This window comes from Helianthus annuus, chromosome 11, assembly GCF_002127325.2.
Source record: "Helianthus annuus cultivar XRQ/B chromosome 11, HanXRQr2.0-SUNRISE, whole genome shotgun sequence".
Lineage (NCBI taxonomy): Eukaryota > Viridiplantae > Streptophyta > Magnoliopsida > Asterales > Asteraceae > Helianthus > Helianthus annuus.
In genome coordinates, this window is record NC_035443.2 from 180,747,334 (window position 1) to 180,761,101 (window position 13,768).

General features: G+C 34.0%; 2 protein-coding genes and 1 long non-coding RNA gene across 3 annotated transcripts in view; 1 reads left to right on the top strand and 2 right to left on the bottom strand.

Annotated features, from left to right (window-relative positions):
- LOC110942571 overlaps positions 1 to 2,057 on the bottom strand; it is a 40,550-nt gene extending 38,493 nt beyond the window's left edge. The window contains exons 1-2 of the mRNA XM_035980340.1: positions 1,668 to 2,057; positions 309 to 1,529 (exon numbers count right to left, since the gene is read on the bottom strand). Coding sequence (XP_035836233.1) covers positions 309 to 1,229 — 921 coding nt within the window. The 5' untranslated portion in view covers positions 1,230 to 1,529; positions 1,668 to 2,057. The remainder of the gene's footprint in view (positions 1 to 308; positions 1,530 to 1,667) is intronic.
- Positions 2,058 to 3,474: 1,417 nt separating this feature from the next.
- LOC118484306 lies at positions 3,475 to 9,031 on the bottom strand. The gene is made up of 7 exons (XR_004873285.1): positions 8,988 to 9,031; positions 8,147 to 8,224; positions 7,912 to 8,015; positions 6,620 to 7,242; positions 6,437 to 6,500; positions 6,226 to 6,293; positions 3,475 to 5,624 (listed from the first exon to the last, which is right to left on the bottom strand). It is a non-coding gene; the product is annotated as an uncharacterized LOC118484306 (long non-coding RNA).
- A 2,518-nt stretch (positions 9,032 to 11,549) lies between these two features.
- Positions 11,550 to 12,364, top strand: LOC110863686. Its single transcript, XM_022115691.1, has 2 exons — positions 11,550 to 12,068; positions 12,158 to 12,364. Exons 1-2 carry the CDS (start codon positions 11,550 to 11,552, stop codon positions 12,362 to 12,364), a joined length of 726 nt encoding a protein of 241 aa, XP_021971383.1.
- Positions 12,365 to 13,768: the final 1,404 nt, after the last annotated feature.

Genomic DNA, 13,768 nt, shown 5'->3' on the forward strand with positions numbered 1-13,768 from the left:
TATCTCGAAAATGTTGCATATAAAATCCTTAAATGGTTCAGATATGATTTCATATGGAACTTGAAAGGTCATTGTAATTTACAATGTAAGACACACACTTTTACGGTAATCACTTTAATTAAGCTGAAAATAGTTATCTTACCTTCAAGTGGCTGGATGTTGTGCCTTCAACTGCCACAACTATGGACTGTTCCTTCATTTTGAATAATCGCAAAAATGAGAAGTAAATTAATAGAATTGTTGAATATTAGTTATGCCAAAAAAGATGATGAAAGGTAGAAAATAAGTCAAAATATTGATGGCCTTACATGTTTGCGTTGAAGTTCCAGTGCTCTCTCAAGTCTTGTGCGTATCGTATTCATGTCGGGACGTTGTGATCGCTGCTCCTTTATGCAACAATATGCTATTTCAGCGAAAAGGTTGAATGATTGCACGTTCATTTGTGTATGAAGATCAGGATCTATCAAATTATCAAGTTTTCTCTCTTCATAATGTGCTCTTGCCTTTCGAGCAAAATACCAATTATCATCGTTTGGAATAGATGCTTCTCTCCCAAACAAGACTTCAAACAACACGACACCAAAGGAGAAAATGTCTGACTTATGATTCAAACCTCTTGTGTCTTCATACGCGGGATCCATATAATGCAATGAGCCATTGTACTTATTCGTAAGGTGAATATGATGCTTTCTAGGTGAAACAGCGAATTTAAAACCATGTAACTTGGGTTCCCAGTTGCGATCTAACAAAATTTTGGAGCTTTTGATATTACCATGTATGACATATTGATTTTCAAATGCATCATAATGAAGGTAACTCAATGCATCTGCGACCCCGACACATATAAGCAATCTTCGCATCCAAGTGAGAGTTGGGCTACCAAGATGTTTGTCAAGACTTTCACTGGCCTCATACTTGTTGATGATGATGGTTGCATTATCTACCGTAGCAGCCAACTTGTATATAGGAACGATATTTTTGTGTTTGAGATCTTTGACAAGCATTATCTCATTGACCGCAATGCTGAATTCCCTGCATTTCCTAGCAACAATATTGATCAAGTCCCCTGATTGCAAGAGTAGTTGTCCTTTGTAAACATCAAAAGATGTACCACGTGTGAGGAGATTATCATCAGCGAAGTTGTTGGTGGCTAATTCTATCTCATCTATTAGGATTAATAAGGAATCCAACAGTTCATCAAAGTCCATATCTTCGGTAGATGAAGACATGATGCCTGTGTTGACCAAAGCAAACCCGACACCAAAAAAATTAACAAGCAGGTGAAGTGAATTTAGGAGAGTAAGAAAAAGGATTGGGGCAAGTAAGTAAGAGGATTATGGCTGGCGATTATCACAACCGGGTCTTATACTAGATGACATGGGTTGGGTGGGTTTGAGGAACAATATATGTATGTTATGTTCTTTATCGGATCGTTTACTCTGCCTCAATAATTATTTATACAACCGGTGAACGCGCATGAACGGGTCAAAATAGGTGAACAACTGCTCATAAAATATGCAATCAACCACCTACCAAAAGTCAAACAGAAAAAAGATGAAGAAACAAGACATAAATGTAGAACTAAAACCTGATAATATAAACTAAAAGTATTTGGTTATTAACTCCTGAAGGCAAAACGGAAGAAACAGGAAATGAAAATCACTAACCTTCACTTTACACCTAACACGACGATGCAACGGCGCCGTTAACGTTGCAAGTTGTTTTTTTCGTGTGTGTGAGAGAGAGGGAGAGAGTTTTGTCGGCACTTCCGATTCCGAAACCAAGAAAAAGATCAAGAAAAACACAAAAAATGAAATCAACACCTATGGTGAGCCAGTGACACGACCACCAAAACACAAGCAGAAAAGGATCAACACCTATTTTGATTTTGAATACAAACTATGAAACTTGGATTTTAACTCCAGAAGACCAACAGATCGTGACTGCAAACCGGAAGAAATACAAAATGAAAATTGACTTCACGACCAAGACGGAGATGCGATGACGCGGTTACCGTCGCTGGGAATCTAACGATTTTTGGTTTGAGAGAGAGAGAGAGAGAGTTTTGTAGGCTCTTCCGAGAGGGTCACAAGTTTGACGCTTTTCTTGGTTTAAATAGGCACTTTTCTTGGTTAGTTTCAATTCATTAAATAATTATTGATATATTGACTTAATTATTGAGTCTTATACTTGAACATTGTACCGATCAGACCTCAAAATTATTATTATTTTCCTAGCCCTTTGCCTAATCATGCTTCTATATAATAGCTTCGTAGATAATAATATATTTATTACTAGTCTAAGTACCCGTGTGTTACACGGGTGGCTAAACAGGAAAACTAAGTCCTTTAAAATTGTGAAGTAAAAATTATAATTTTATATACGTTGAGATATTAACGAAAATGTTAGAGAGTACACGAAATAATTGAAATACATGAATAGAACAAAAAATCACAACTCATTGAAGATCTCTTTTAAATAACGTTAGTTGTTTTATTAGTAAGTTTACCGCCGTTGTCAAGTATTAGTAGCTTTATTCCATCTCGTGTTTTACCCCTTGATAAAGAAATAAACAAAACTTTAACCGGCAATAATATCAAAACCATTTTCATATCGTTTTAATAAAAAAAACCTTAAATCACTCCGGTTTGCTTAGAATCCATTATATAATATACATAAGTGTGTAAAATCACATATTTTACATTAAATAAGGAAAAAAGTTAAAGTAAAATTATAACTCACAAACATATATAAGCCACTCACCACACATCAAGCTTGTGAAAGCAAGTGGTTAAAAGTTTACTCATTCAACAATTCTTTTTAAAAAATTTGGACACTTTTTAAACTTTTATCATTCCACAATTCACAAAATTTTTTAAACTTTTCTTGTTCGATAATTCTTTTAAAATTTTTAGACAATTCATAGGTAAATGGGTTAAAACTGTAAACTCCATCTACACACATCAAACTTGTGAAAGCCAAAAGGGGCGACCTTCTATCCAATGTTTAAAATAGCAAATTTTATAAATGTAACAAAAGGAAATTGATTGCCACCTCCTCATTTGACTAAATAGTAAAGCCCAGTAACAAATACCCACTCAACACCAAGAAACTAACACGAATAAAAGTATCATGCCGCAATAAATACTTGTATTGCCAAATCATATAGCCCTTTTCCAAAAAAATTTAACACATGTTTGCTGATCCCCACTCACCAACTGTATACAACAAATAAAATATATCATCATCATCATCATCATATTCAGTATATTTCACCAACAACAAAGCTAAAGTAGAGTCTAAGGAGCGTGAACAAATAAAATATATACATTTAGAATTAATTAATTAATAATTAATAACAAACATAAAACTTTAAAACATTATTTTTACCCAATCAAAGGAGACAAATTTATTTAAGAACCTCACAAACTCCATCTTAGCCAGAAGCTAAGATAGAGCATACAACCCCAAAAAAACACAAAAATAAATGTACATAACCCAAAAAATAATAATAATGCTAAAACCTGCATGAATGTCATAAACTAACATCAAAATTGCTCCAGCTATTCAAGGACAGACCCGCACTTTGACGCGTCCGCATTTTCCAAATGGTCATCAAGAATAGACTTTTCCTCTAACAAAACTGTTGCATCAGGACATACTTTTCCTCTAACAAAACTGTTGCATCAGGACATACTTTTCCTCTAAAAACCTTGTCATTTTGACACATACACATATTCCAAATGGTTATTAAGAAAAACACATAGATAATAGGGTTCTCCTTTGCTGGTTTGTTCATTTTAAAAGCATGCTCCAACATATCGCTGTAGCACTTATACAACCTGCAAGTAAATAATCTGCAGTCTCCTCCCGTATACCATACATGGGACAGTTCTCATCTCAACGACCCTCGCCACAAGGCCCATAGCCGTTGGAATGTTGCCGTTAACCGCTATCTGAACAAAACAACTAACTTTTGGAACTGCAATCTTATTCCAGTAGAACACATTATGACTTGTATTATTATTTGGACCCCTAGTAAACTAAAACCTGATTTGTTTTAATGTGAACTCCGCCAACATTCCTCAGTACAGCCAACCCAACCTGTCCAACTCGTCCTTAAGATGCGTAATATGCACCAGCCCCAAAATTAGATGCACCTCATCCTCAAATTCACCCTAGGTCAGCGCCTGTTTCCACTCGAGAGCCCATCTAACCTTTAAGTAAACACAAACAGTAAAAGAACTATTTCAAAAATAATAAATTCATAATTATTCTTAACTTATGATACTTATTATATATAAGAATGAAAATTGAAAAGTTTACGGTTATAGTGCATAAATCTCTAAATACTTCATATTGTAAAAAAATCAGGCAACTCGTGGCTCTTTGGGGTGTTACTTTTACGACTTGCATTAGTAAATACGTTGGCAGGTTTACAATCCCCTTGAACACAGAAATTTAGAATACTTACAAAAATAAAAAAATACATACTCGTATACTTTGCCTCTCAAATCTACGGTTACAGGTTTCCCAAGTCTTAAATATAACCGAACTTTGAAGATAATGAAATAATAGACACATGACATACCTAATTAGTATTTGAAGCATAGTGAGGAGGGGCTCGTTATAAAACACAGAGGATATTTAGAGATAAAAGAATGATATAATACAAAAGGTGAAATATTAAGGATATGGTTATTTTTTATGAAAATAATAAAAATACATACCTAATGAAAAGAAAATGCCAAAAGTTCAACTTATCTAAAAAGAAGGGATAAACAAATGTATAAAACTCATAATTCTCACTTCAGCCCAGACCAAAAGTTTAGCTGTATTGACGCAAACTCATTTTAACCTGTTAGTCTGTTACCCAACCCATCTATTTTGCTTGCTCAACATTTATGTACCTCTTGAATGGATTTACCAGTCAAATCCAGCATCTTCTAACTTGATTTTACCATTTATGTCATAAGCCCAATTGTTCACTACTCTGGACTAAACAAATTGCATATATAACTTCACACGTCCACTGTAAGATCTCACTCTCCAAATCCTAAACCATACCAACCATCGCCTGTGGCCTTATTAACTACCCATTCAAACAAAACCAAAATATTATTGAAAAAAGAAATGTTGACTTTTTATTTTACTTTCAAAAAAAATATTTTCCAACAAACAGTTCTTCTTTTTGAACTTGATGCATACATTGACTTGATTAAAATAGGGGATACCCTAACCCGAGTAGAAATTTGTTGTCCATCTCTGGTGTTGATAAAGTGAGTCTAGTCTGCTTTGAAATGTATACCCATCTTGAAACCAGTTTTTCTTTAAGATTCACTTGTTATTTCCTTGACCCATTTATGATTTTTGATATGACGACAACCTCGAGTCCAGCTTCCAAGCCTTAGCGTCGGGTCCTTTTGCAACAATTGTCGTATATAAACACATGAAGTTTAAATAGTTCTAGCGATTAACGTGCATAGTAAGAGGTTAATCATGACTAAGTGACTTACCCCTTTAAGCAAAGAGTGAGCTTCACCACTTAACCACGATAGCAACTTCACTTTTTAGTTGACAATCTGCTCCTGAAGTTTCTTTGTGTTGGAATGTGTGAATGGTGGCTGAAGAAAATATGGCAAAAATACATGCAATCATAAAACTCATGGTAAAATGGTCGGGTCAAAAAAATAGTTTTGTGCCCATCAAAATGGGTCAGGTTGGGTCAACCCAGAATACTAAAATAATTAGTGTTGCAAAATTTTATACTAATTTCAAGGCATGAGCCTTAAATGCACATGGCCGACTTTCGACCCTTTCTCAAATAATATTATCATAATTGAATGGGTTAAAAGTAATATTAACCTTCTTCAATAGTTATCACACAAACCATCTTGTTAGAAATTAGGTAAACCTTTTTAGAAATCTAACGTGTCAAATGAGCAAAATGACGGACAAATCAACTGAAAGTTAAACGGGTCAAAAAGTTTGAACATATAGAAAATCGCCCAAACGTGTCTTTATATCCACTAACCCGAATCATTTTGACTCGTTAGCCAACCCATTTATGTCACTAACACAAAAACTCCCAAAAGTGTCTTTATATCCCTAGTTAATACACTCGTTCCCTGCATCGTCGAGACTCAAGAACCCATAAACTGAATTGACGAGTATACCCTTTCTTACAAAATACACTAAAATGAATAAGAAGTTCGAAAAAACTACCCCGGATCCTCTGCCTCTTTCACGCCCTCTGTAACTGTTGCACGGTTCTGGTAAGGACCTCCATTGGTCTAACAATCAGAATTAATAATAAGAAAAAATATGTCAGAGACACGTATTGCGCTATTAATGGGTGATCTTATACATAGTATAAATCACAATCCAAATGTCTAAACTCGTTATGAATTACAAGATAAAAATGGTAAACACATACAGTGTACATACCAGTCCCTTCATGCATTGTTGATCATGTACAGCCGCATCCAAACCTTTTCTTGCTATATGCATAAATTTGATTTGTTACTAACAATAAAAATAATATAAAGTATTGCATTTCTATACATAGTTAAAAATATATAGATGAAATGCAAAAAAAAAAAAAGATAAAAAAACTTACTTAAAAACATTCCTATCGCCATGGTTGCTGAAGAAGCCAGCAAACTCCTATCTCCAACAATCCAGCTCTTGTTTCGATTATCCTGCAGTAAACTCCAGCTTCGATTTTCCTCTTAGTCAAATTTGGATTGTCATCAAAACATGAAAACAATATCTTTACTTCATAATGCATAGGTACCGTCCTCCACCATAATGTTCCTCCGCTGCAGAGCTGATCTAGTTGAAAGCTGATTAAGAGCAACCCCCTAATAAATATGTTGCACTTCGCCGGTAACCATTTGCACCAATTCATCACCTAGTTCGAACTATAATCTTCATTGGCGATTAGAAACCTTTTCACCGAACCCAGAGAGAATTTACCAGATGCCTCCCCCAACCATTCCCACTTGTCTTTTACATCCGACACGGATATCGAGTTGACCATCATCCTACATTCATTCCATTCCCATAATTCAACCCTATTTTAGTCTTCCCTAAACATATTCTTTTACCAGCACTTTTGCACAAGACAACCTTAAAATTTCTAGTACTCTCTGAACATACATCAAAGTCGATCACTTTTTCATAATCCGAAGTATCCGATCCCAAAAACTTCTGCTTCTTATCCATTGGCATAATCACTTCCTGTAAAAGAGTAAAAACAAAAATATGTTAATCAAAATGAGTAAATACTAAAAAGCCATTTAATCTCTTTGGACTGCAACCCCACCTTAGATTGTGTGAAATAAATAACATTATTTTTGTTAAACCCCAACTTCATAGGGAACAATGCAACCTCTTTTTGAACACACAACAACTTCGTCTTCAAAAATCAAACTTGAACCCACCTCAACTCTAGGACCAATCATATATAAAAAAAAAAATCATGCCAACAATTTTTCTACACATACAACAATTCAACTTTCTGCTATATCATAATACAAAACTGATTTGCAACATCAGAACGCCTCTATTATTTGAAAAATAGGTTACATACGCAGAAGTTATTATGACCCATAATCATTGTTACATATGTAGGGGACATATCGTCGATCACACTTTGCCCATTTATAATTTCCACAACCAGTATAAAAAGACTATAGAAATATGTGTTTTAAACATATTTAGTAATAGTTTGACTTCCTACAAAAATTAAATGATGATTTTCATAATTTTAGAATGAACCATCCACATCCATCCTAGTAATTTAATTAATTACTGGCAGCAAAGTAAAATACAAATAAAAGTAAGCAAAACTTCTACTAAACCAAACACATAAAGAAGATTTATAGAGAAATTGGGAAAATTACATACCTAGAAGTGTTTAATAAAGCTTTCGTTCCCCGTCTCTGCACAAACCATAAGATGATCACTTTTCCTTTCTCCGCTGGAAAATCTATTGATTTCTTCTTCTTTCACTGCAGAAATTAACAACAAAACTTGAAAACCCTTAAAAATTGGGGGCCTTTAGTACGCACAAAAAAAATTGAAAATATTTAGAACATAAACCCTTAATCCCAATCGTTACCATCAAAATCGAACCACTTACTACATGCTGAAACATCAAAATCGTCTGGACATCACCAGTGGAACCTACACCCGCAGCCGTCATGGTCACAGAGAAACCCTAGACCACCAACATCAAAGAATAAGAAGAAAACATATTCGTTTACAACAATTTTTAAAACCGCAATCAATCAGGTTATTCGGTAAATTTAATAGATACGTTGTACACAAATGTGACTTACTTAAGCTTCAAACTAAAGAAACATTAAAATAGTTTAAAATCAATTTAATCAACTTATTCCATAAACTGAATACATCCGACACACACAAACATATATGAATTAAGCTTGAAACTATTGAAACATCAAATTAGTTTAAAAAATGTAATCAATCAAGTTATTGAATAAATAGAATACATATGTCATTATATTTCCTCCTCTAAAAACATACAATAGAGTCTTTGACTAAAGTATTTGAGCTTTTCCACAAACAGAGGTGTACAAATCAAATATTAAACAATAATCCTAAACACCCGCACACAATCTTCAGAGTTATTGGTTTACGAAAACTACCGAATACTCCAGAACAAAGAGAAGAGGGGTTTAAACCAAAAAAATAGACATAATCAACAACGAAAACTAATATAAAAACCCTAATTGATAAAAATGTGGAATATTATATTTGTAGTATCAATAGCGAGAAGGGGCTAACAAAATATCCCTAATCGATAAAGTAAACAATGCTTGATCGTAATCTTACAAAGCTAAAAAACGAAATCAGATAAAAACAATAAGCCTAATCGATAAATTATACATTTTCATAATTCAACACGAATCATCAAAAATACTTATGTGGAGAACATTAAAGATCGACGAAAAAGTTACCTGGGTTGTTCGGTTTCTTCAATCGCCATCATCTAGGGTTTATTTAATAGCCATCATCGCTTACACGAATAGGAGATAGATGAAAATTAGGGTTGTGAATGGTTTGGCTAAAACAAAGAACAATCAATTCGAGCTCTAGATCAAGCCTCAAGAAAGAACAATCAATTCTAGGGTTTGAAGAAAAGGGAAGAGAACCAACAGAAAGATCGACGGTGAAATAAGCTTTGATTAGGGTTTTTTATTGGAATTAAGATGGAAAGAAAACTGATTTCAAATTTATGGAAGAAATTAGGCGCTCGTGAAAGTGAAGGAGAAGAGAGAGAAATAAAATGCCGCCTAAAATTCCAATTCTCTGGCCAAAGAGAGTTGCCACATCATGGTCAAATAGTCAACCATTATTTTGCTTTAGTATAATAGATAGATTAGAATACGTATTAATTGTATCTTCTATACTTTGTACATAAACTTGTCTTTTTTAGTTTTATATTATTATCAAACTAGCTTATAAACCCGATTATTTTATGGGTTGAAATTCAAAAAAATACAAAATCATGAATTTGTATAGAATCCTTATCCGCAAAATGACTTATCACATAATACATAAAATATATATAAATTACATATTATAATGTCTAAGTTGTATAAAATAAAACAGGTTATATCACAAATAACAATCTAAAATAGTTAAAACTTAAAAAGAGGTTAAGAGTAATGTAATAGTATTAGGTCACAATAAATCCATACACTTAGAATTTGGATAAACAAACAACATTTTTAAAGGTTAAGAGCCATCATGTGTAATATGAAGACACAAAATATAAATTAGATCTAGTTTATTTTAACAAAAAAGTTATGACTTCAAAGGAAATATTGGTATTTAAATTTATCATGACATGATAGTATTATAAAAAAAAATGATATTTAGAAGTTGTTTTAGTTAACTTTATGCAATAATGTAATAGGAGAATATTCAAATGAAAGCCACTAGTTAAAAAAAGCCAAAAAAAAAAAAAACATACAAATTTTTTTTAAACGAAATTTTGCAGGTTTTTTTTATATATAAAAGAAATTTTCAAAAAAATAAAATAAATTTTTTTTTGTGTAGTGCACATGTAAGTGTACTACACAATTTTTTTTTTTTAAAAAAAAGTTTTTTTATATATAAAAACCAGCGATTTTAATAAAAAAATTGAAAAAAAAATTTGTGTGTTTTTTTAAGTTTTTTTAGTTAGTTTTCGAGTTTTCACAATAAAAATGATTAATTTCATTTGAACCATCCCGTATATAAATTTATCATGATAAACTTTACAAAATAATGGTATTTGACATGCTACTGACAACATTCATTAGTTTTCTCATACCGTTGGTGTAAAAAAGAAAGTAAGTCACACGAAGATTTAACATAAAAATATTGAAGAGATAACTTATAAATCTCAGAATAATATTAAATATTAATCTTATATAATAACAATATTATTAATAAATTAATATAATTCATAATATATACCCACGCATTGCGTTTGGTTATGAGCCTGAATTTTAGAAACGGAGACTTGGCTTTAAAATGCTCATTGAAGAATTAGGACACAAAGCTAGCAAAAGATCGTGTTAGGTAAGAACATATGAGTATCTAAACTTTTGCGTATATTACCTTTAGGAGACGCCACAAACATGTTCAAAAATTTTGGCGGCTGATCAACCAAAAGCTGCCACGTGTCCGACAGAAAAGTCAGGCGTCTGGACGTCTTGGCTAAGACGTTTCAAACGGCTTGAGACGTTTCGTTATGGCTGCCCATTTTTCCAGACGGCTTGAGACGTTTCCCGTCGGCTTGAGCCATTTAACTCTATTTAGCCGGCTATATCAGCTCGAGCCGGATAAGACGTTTGTTGTACGAATTCTAGACGTTTTGTACGAGTTTAAGACGCTTTTTTAGCAATTTAAGACATTTTTTTTTCTTTTTTTTTTATTTTAACACGTTTGTTGCATTTATTTATACGGATCCCTTATTTAAGATTCAAAAAGTTTGTTTGTTTTTAGTAATTATCTCATAACATGAGGGTCAAGTTTGTTGTTTATACCGGGGGGAAGTGGGATGTCATTAACGGAAACATTGAGTATGTTACTGATGGCGATTCAAGGAGACGTGGTTTAGAAATTTAAACATATCATTCATATAATAGTTTTTTAAACTATGTTTCTAAGATGTGTGATACTCCAAACATTACACGGTTGTCATACCGGATGTCTACGTTTACTGATCCGATCGATATAATTAATGATCGAGATGTTAGATTTTTTTTTGATTTGGCAATGCAGAATCCTTTTGAATTATATAAATTATATGTTATTCAAGAGTCTGGTGTTGGTTCCTCTGGTTTTTCTTCTTTAAACAACTTCAAAACTCCGGATCTAAATATTTCAGTAAAAGAAAGTGTTGATGTTTTAAACGATGAGTGTCCTATTTTAGAAAATAATTTTGAAAAATCATCTACTCTAACAATGAATCAGCTTCTTCATCTATAGTGTTTGAGGCCGGTCATATATTCAATAACAAAGAAGAGATGAAGCTTGAGTTGGGAATGAAATGTTTGTTAGAGCATTTCGAGTTTAAAGTTGATAGATCATCTAAGACATTGTATGAAGTTTCATGCATGGGTGATGGTTGTGAATGGCGATTTAAGGCATATGCTATTCATTGTGGTAGTTTATTTTTTGTTAAACATATGAACGATAGACACACCTGTTCGAAGACGCAAACACACCCACATTTCCGTCAGGCTAACCCAAAGGTTTTGGGTCACTTTTTAAAGGAACAACTAAAAGACAGTGATAGGATATATCGAGCGAAAGATATTGTCAAAGATTTTAGACAAAGGTTCAAGGTTGAGATAACAAACGTTCAAGCTTGGCGTGGTAAAAGCCATGCACTTGAACTTCTACAAGGAACAACCCGATACTCTTTTTCCGAACTACCAATATACTGTTACAATTTGAAGCTTGCAAATCCTGGAAGCGTTACTCACATCTTGGTTGATGAGCAGAGTCGTTTTGAAATGGTTTTTGTTGCTTTAGGTGCTGCGGTAATTTACACCTTTTCTTTTGTACTTGCTCTTATTTTTTTTTAAAGTAACATGGGTTTTGATCTTATTTTGTTACCATTAATTTTCAGATTGGTAGCTTTATGTTTAATCTAAGACCGGTCGTTATCATTGACGCGACACACCTAAAGGGTGCATTTAAAGGGATGTTTTTAGCAGTGGGCATGGATGGAAATAATCAGATTTTACCAATTGCTTATGGGGCATTGGAAAATCAGAGGATGATGAATGTTGCACATGGTTTCTCTCAAAGCTTAGAGACTGTGTTGGTGAAATAGCAGATATGGCGATCATTTCCGATAGGTCGAATTCTATACATGTAGGTGTTAGAAACGTGTTTCCACGTGTTTACCACGGGTTGTGTTGTCGTCATTTAATGATGAATTTACGTTTGTCGTCGTCTAAAAAAAGAGTACGAGGCACTATGGTGGAAGACATGTAAATCTTATCGGATGTTTGACTTTAACAAGTCATTCAATGCTTTGTGTCTTGCCGTTCCTAGAATACGCCAGGTTTTAACAAATATTGGGTTTGGTAGATGGGCAAGAGCTCATTGTCCCGGCAATCGATACCACTATATGACATCTAATAGTGCAGAGTCTATTAACTCTTTGTCTAGATTCTCACGTAAGATGCCGATAACGCAACTTATCGAATTCTTCCACGAGTCTGTACAAAAATGGTTTTATGACCGTCAACTGCAGGGCATGCAGGAGAGCCACTCACTGACTCAGTGGGCACAGAAGAAAATTTTAAAGAAAATTGAAGGGTCTATAACCTGGACTGTTGCAGGCATCCGGGTAAACAGTTTTGTTGTTGAAGACGGTGGGAAAAGGGGTGTAGTTGATTTTTTGAATCGTTTGTGCAGCTGCCGTGTCTGGCAAGTTTCTGGTCTACCTTGTGGGCATGTGATTGCTGTTTCAAGATTTTTTGGTGAACCTGACTGCAGTCATTATGCATTCTCGTGTTATTCAAACGAAGTTTACAAAAAAACGTATGAAGAATCGATTAATCCTCTGCCTCATAGGTCTGAATGGGCGATACTAGAAGGCCTTGGCAGTGTATTACCCCCGCATATTACAAAACGTCAATCTGGCCGTCCAAAAGAAAACACCTGAATCTTGTCTCGTGGGGAAGAACCCGTTCAGGTATATTGTTCGCGTTGTCGAACATACGGACATGTTCGTGACGTTTGTTTAGATCCAATGCCATCACAGATTCGTTCACGTAAATCATCAGGCAAAGGAAAAGGGAAAAAGACAGAAACCCAGAGTCCAACGGATGACATTTGTCCATCTTATAATTTAGCAGAATTTTAATAATAGCTTAGTTTTTTTTATGTTTTAATTAGGAAAATCATGTAAGAAATTCTCGTAACCGCAATAGTTTAGTACTTTTAATTTATATAAGAATTAAATTTTACAATGCGTACGTCCATCCTTCAAAAATTACTTGGTGTGTAGCGCCTGACGTAGAGTTCATCAACCATGTAGTGTCTATATCTAACACAAGCATCCTGCATGTTTACTTCGTTCCATGTCAATGAATGGTTGTAAACTAGATTTTCCAATAGCATACATATGATAACACCCGAGTTTCGGCCAATATGAGCTCTGTGGTCAGGCCACACAACATCCCCGCAATACTCTAAGGCTTCTACACTATCTATCCCCGAGTGTTGC